This window comes from Gossypium raimondii, chromosome 3 (genome assembly GCF_025698545.1).
Source record: "Gossypium raimondii isolate GPD5lz chromosome 3, ASM2569854v1, whole genome shotgun sequence".
In the NCBI taxonomy this organism is placed as follows: domain Eukaryota; kingdom Viridiplantae; phylum Streptophyta; class Magnoliopsida; order Malvales; family Malvaceae; genus Gossypium; species Gossypium raimondii.
The window spans coordinates 53,788,240-53,794,239 of NC_068567.1; the positions used below are offsets into that span (position 1 = coordinate 53,788,240).

Sequence of the window (6,000 nt, forward strand, 5' to 3'; positions counted from 1 at the left end):
TTGTTTTTTCCCCTCGTTTTGTCTTCATAATTATCTTGTGTGATTATTGTGGATGTTAAAAAATTGCATTAAACAAAAATTTAATCAATTCAATTAAATGATATATATCATTAGTCTCAAAAACCCCCCAAACTAATTACATTATAATTGCACGGAGAGGATGTCACCATCCAAATAAAAATTTGATTTTGATTTTAGAAAAGTGAAATTCAAAGTTTGGCCATGAATCGAGTGGTCGGTCTAGTTTGATAGTTTAAGCTCACTTCGAACCAATTTAAAATCAAATTAATAGCCGTATGCATAGAGTTTCCAGTCGAAAGCATTATTATGTTTTAAGCAAAGAAACTTTTTGTTATGCATTTCTGTGAATAGCTTATACTAAATGAACTAAGTTGCAAAGGTTTTGTTTTGGGATGGTAGAACACTAATTATTGAATGCAAAAGTTGATATAATTACAGGTTCCATCACGATGTTTGAAAGAGGATTCGTTTTTGTTCCATAGATATTCATCTGATTAAATCCCCAAACCCCAATGTTTATTGGGAAGTAAAGAGAATGGATATAAGTTTCTTACATCAACAAAATTATGGTCTAAAAATAAGATGAAGCTGTTTAGTCTTGATCAGTTTCAACTGATAATTGCAGTGAGCTTGCCTGGTACTAATTATTAACATGTAAATAATTGAGATTAAGGAATTCATAACAGCATAAGGCCAAGAAGTGCCAACAATGTGTTCATTGTTATCATGAAATTAAAAAAGAGAAATCACATGGAATAGATCTAAATTAATATTTGAGTAGTATTATTCTTACCCCTTCCCTTTAAATTAGGGGAAAGGTCATGACTTAATATATATATATAATTACTTCTTCTCCAGGTTGTTGTCTCCATGCTTAAATATATCATCATTCTTATCCCCAACCACACTTAATTTACGGCTAATCTTTTTACCCCTAACAATATGAAGCGTAAATTTTGCACAAAGCAAATTTGGAGGTAATGGATAGGGCGTTAACGACAAGAAAAAAATGCGGTGGGTCCTTTGTTTCAAAGCCCAAAATTAGTGGGGGTTAAACGTAAACTTACTCGCCATAATCATGATCACATCCCTTTCTCACTCATATTTTTGGATGGTCGTTGTATTTTATATCAAAATTATATTTTCATGTTATGTAGTGAATTTAAAGTTGCTAGATCTAGCAAGTATTGTGCCCATCCACCCCATCCTAAGAGTCACGTGATTGACTGTTGAATTCAGAACTTTGAACCATCCTTGTCTCCATTATTCTTTGCCTCCTCACATGCTCACCATTTCATTCAGCTAAGCTCTACTAATCCTAGATTTAACCCTAAATCCATGTGGATAAGTTAAGCAGAGAAACAATACTGTGGTGTTGAGTCAAAATGGTTACAGTTGGGATGCTCATGTTACCATGTGTCATACATACCCTTGTTTATTTTATTTTATAGAATTAATTGTTGAAGTATTTTGAGCCTGTACGTATAGTGCTGGCAGGGGCAACTACTCTTGTCCATGTGATCTTTGACTTGAGCAAATTAGGATTTATTTCTTACTGTCCATTCTAATACGAATACGTGACATTACCCTTTGTTCAACACTTTTTTTTTTTTTTACTTTTTAAATTAATATATTTATGTTTTCTTCAATCTATTTGTTAAACCCGTGAAGCTATTGTTATTGATCGTAGATGATATTAATAATTAATGCAATGGATAAAAGATGCAGTATTATCGTGTGATCCGGTCTTATTGGTCCGTTTGATATTGGCGTCGGCACAAATATATATATATATATATTAGACACCCATCCTGTCCTGCCGCAATTTCCTAAAATTTCTCCGCCAATTCCAGTTTCCTCTCGAATGCTGCTGCAAGTGTTAGACCCAAAGGTTAGAAGGGGAAGGCGTCGCGGATATCAAAGCTTAGCCATAAACAACCATGTCTTCCAAGAATCGGTCACCGCAAAGTCCTCAACAGCAACTGCACGATCTCAAACAACGCGTTTTCACTTGCCTCAACAAACTCGCCGACCGCGACACTCTCGCTCTCGCTTCCGCTGAGCTCGAGTCCATCGCTCGGAACCTGACTGTCGATTCCATCTCTCCCTTCCTCAACTGCCTTCACAATACCGACTCTTCCGCCAAGTCTCCCGTTCGGAGGCAATGCGTAATCCTTTTGACTTTGATGTCTCAGTCGCACGGTAACGTCTTATCTCCCCACCTTTCTAAGATGATTTCCACCCTTGCTCGCCGCCTCCGTGACCACGACTCTGCCGTCCGGTCCGCTTGTGTCGAGGCAACGACCGCTATGTCGTCTCACATCACGAAGCCTCCATTTTCTGTTTTGTCGAAGCCTTTGATCGAAATGCTCGTGGTGGAGCAAGACGTTAACTCGCAGATCGGTGCGGCGATGTGTTTGTCCGCGGCGATCGAGGCGGCGCCGGATCCCGAGACGGAGCAGCTTAAGAAGGTGTTGCCGAAGTTGGGGAAGCTAGTGAGGAGCGAGAGTTTCAAAGCGAAAGCGGCGGTGTTTGGAGTTATTGGAAGCGTCGCTAGTGTTGGCGGTGCCGGAAGTAAAGGAGTCCTGGATTGGTTTGTGCCATGCGCGGTGGAGTCTCTGGGTAGCGAAGACTGGGGAACGAGAAAGGCGGCGGCGGAGGCGTTAGGGAAGGTGGCTATGGCGGAGAAAGAACTGGCAGCTGAGTATAAAGCGGCGTGTGTGACCACTCTTGGCAATAAGAGGTTTGATAAGGTGCATCCATTTGTATCTTTGCTCAGTAATCATTTAATAATGTATATTTTTCCCCGATAAGGAAATTAGAGGGAAAAAAACATTGCTCATCATTTTTGATAAATTTTGTTGCTACAGGTAAAGATTGTCCGAGAAACCATGAATCGTAGTTTGGATTTATGGAAGGATGTTCCTGGAGTTTGTGAGGAAGTCTCCACCACTTCTCAATCCGACTCATCTTCAATAGGTATGATATATGGTTCAATTTTTGTTTAGCTTGTGTTGTCTGATCTTTTGAAATTAATCATTGTCCAAGCCCAACAATTATTATACGATACTGGGTATATTTGTTTTCTATTCGTTTTTGGGATAAGGAACAAAAATTTTATCCTTGTTCAATGCGAGTGATCAAAATTTTCAAAAAGTTTTACTTTAAAACTTTGAAAATTTAAGGGTTGCTATTATTGCGCTGCTGTAAAACATTTATGCTCCGTAACTACTGCTGCAAACTATTTGTTTTCATCATTTATGATTGTGTGCTTTGATCGTGGCGACAGATAATGGTAGCGTTGGATGCTTTACTTCAGTTACCAAAAGTATGAATGATGTTGGTTTTAGAACTCCCCAATCAAAAAAAGTAGTCCCCACGAGCAGGTCCCCTCCTTCTGATGCCTCGGCTGCGTCCACTGCCAAGAAAGAGACTCCCCTGGAAAGTAATAATAGCAACAGTAACACTCGTAGGCTGGACCGCTCAAAATCCTCTGATTGGAAGATTGAACCAGTTCAGCCAAAGTCTTTGTTTTCTGAGGCCTCTGGTGATTACAATATCAAAAGGAGTGTATCCTTTGGCAAGGCCCATGACGAAAAAGTGCAGAAATTTGGCGGTTTGAGGTCTCAGTCTCGGGTGCTTCCTTTTCATGACGAGGAGAATTTAGATGTTACTGATAAAAATGCTGCTCTAGATGTCGATGAGAATCCAAAAGACATCGAGGATCTGTGTTTGATCCGTGAACAACTTGCTCAGATTGAAGATCAGCAGTCCAATCTATTGAACCTCCTCCAGGTAGTTTACAAAGCTGAATATCCTCTTTCTCTTTCTTCACATAGTTTGTTCTTTTGCACCTACCAGGTAAACCTTTATATAAATGTATTATTGTTCTTTGGAAGCTACTGGTTTTCAATTGTGTTTGACTTAAGTTTATGCGAAATCCTTGGTTATGATATTTGTGATAATGCTTATTTCTTTCTGAAATTCTTTTGAATCATGTTTGTGGATTCTATCATTTGGAGTTTATTTACAATGGTTTTTCTGTATTTGATTATAGAAATTCATTGGGAGCTCCCAAAGTGGGATCAATTCTCTAGAGACACGTGTAAATGGCCTGGAGATGGCTCTGGATGAAATATCATATGACTTGGCCATTTCAAGTGGCAGGATTCTGAACATGGATTCTACAGATAACAAATGTTGCAAGCTGCCTGGTGCTGAATTTTTGAGTCCCAAGTTCTGGAGGAAAACTGAAAGTCGGTTTTCTACTTCAAGGTTACCTTCTTCGGGGCGCATGCTTTCGCTAAATGCAGTACATAACTTACATGATAAAGATTCTGGGGGTGAAATGTATAAGCCAGCATACAGCCGAGGATATCAGCGTCAAGGTGGAAGTGGATTTGTTATGAATCCAGTGGGTGATGCTGGCAGTGACATAAGAGATAATCCAGGGTTCTCAAAGAACACCATTCAAAATGCTGAGAGGTTCCAGGTAGGCAATGCTAGTGCTTCTGATGGGACTTCCCTGGTTAGTTGTACAGCTCCAACGAACCTTAGCAGCAGGTAATGGAATTTCACTTTAAATTGTCTTGTACTTCCTTATAATATTATTGTTATAATTATAAATCTGTAGTCAGGTCAACAGCTGCTCTTTAAATTTGCTATAGTTCATGACTGCCTAGAATGTTTCATGCACTTGAGTCAGTTATGTGAAGTGGCAATAAGAACTTGAATGATGGTCTAACTAGTCAGATCATTGGGTTCGTTCATGTGTTTTAACAATACTATGGTTTTTAACAATACAAGTGGAAACATGTGTTCTTTCATGTACCATTTTCATCTTATCTATCTGCAAGATGAAAAAAATAAAAACAAAGAGCGTTTGATTCACCAAGTCAATTGTTTGATCTTGCCTCACCTTTTTTTTCCCAGATTTTGAGCTTAACTTGGATTGAAGTTGGGGGTGTTTGAAGAAGCAGCTGAAGCAAGCGGAGAAGCACCTTGGAGAATGGAGGTTGAAGATGAAATGATACGATGAAATCGTAGATCATGTAATGATGAGGTGCAGCATTCTGGGTTGTTACAGGAGATAGTAGATTTTACTTTTTGGATCCGTGAGTAAATTAACTGCAAATGCCAATGGCTGGCTTTGGCGCAAGGCAGGCACAGAATATATGGTGTTCCAACAGAAACCTGTCCCCCTCATTGATTGGGTTTGCAGTAGAGGCGGAGGTCCCTTCCGTGTACAGAGAGACATTGTGCATCTCGTTTTTATCTTTTCTTGTGTACTGCATATAAAATTTCAAGCCTAGGCCATCAGGTTTTTCATCAATTGAACCCCCAAGAAAAGAAAAGAAACAACACTTCCAACATGATACGGATTTAGAGTTAATAATGTAAAATATCTGAAGTTAAGGATGAGTTTGTAAAGTGTGGAGTAATGTAAATGCAAGCAAAAAAAGAGCCTGACAGGTTACGAAACCCATCTGATAAAGGTAAGATATTTTTTTAAAATTGGTTTCAGGACGGATTATTTTAGAATGGGTCGGTGTGCGTTTAGGAGAAATGTGCACTGTTTTGGGATTATTACAAGTGTATCTTTATATATTACCTATATTATTATTTTAATTTCGTGAGATAATAACTTAATTAAGTAAATTATCACATATTTTAAATAAATTATATTATTATGAGGTACTTCTATCTCTATTATTTTTAAAACCATTAAAAATTTACAAATATTCAGTCCATTCCACCCACATTTATAAAAATTGTAATCATTTCAACTAAAACTTTATTTTGATATTTTTATATATTTCAATGTTATTGTTTCACCCTATTTTGTTTGTATATATTGATAATGTCATTTACTAAGTTTGTGTTGTAAGTTAACTCGATATCAACTAAAAAATGATAATACCATAATAAACAATTGGAGTGCATTTAATATTCTTAATATGATGAATTTAACTATTTAAT

At 37.8% G+C, this 6,000-nt stretch overlaps 1 protein-coding gene across 1 annotated transcript; it reads left to right on the plus strand.

Moving 5' to 3' along the window:
* Positions 1–1,767: 1,767 nt before the first annotated feature.
* On the plus strand, positions 1,768–5,649 carry LOC105794713 (TORTIFOLIA1-like protein 4). Its single transcript, XM_012624016.2, has 5 exons — positions 1,768–2,774; positions 2,892–3,000; positions 3,311–3,816; positions 4,079–4,584; positions 4,954–5,649. Exons 1-5 carry the CDS (start codon positions 1,962–1,964, stop codon positions 4,958–4,960), a joined length of 1,941 nt encoding a protein of 646 aa, XP_012479470.1. The 5' UTR covers positions 1,768–1,961; the 3' UTR covers positions 4,961–5,649.
* Positions 5,650–6,000: the final 351 nt, after the last annotated feature.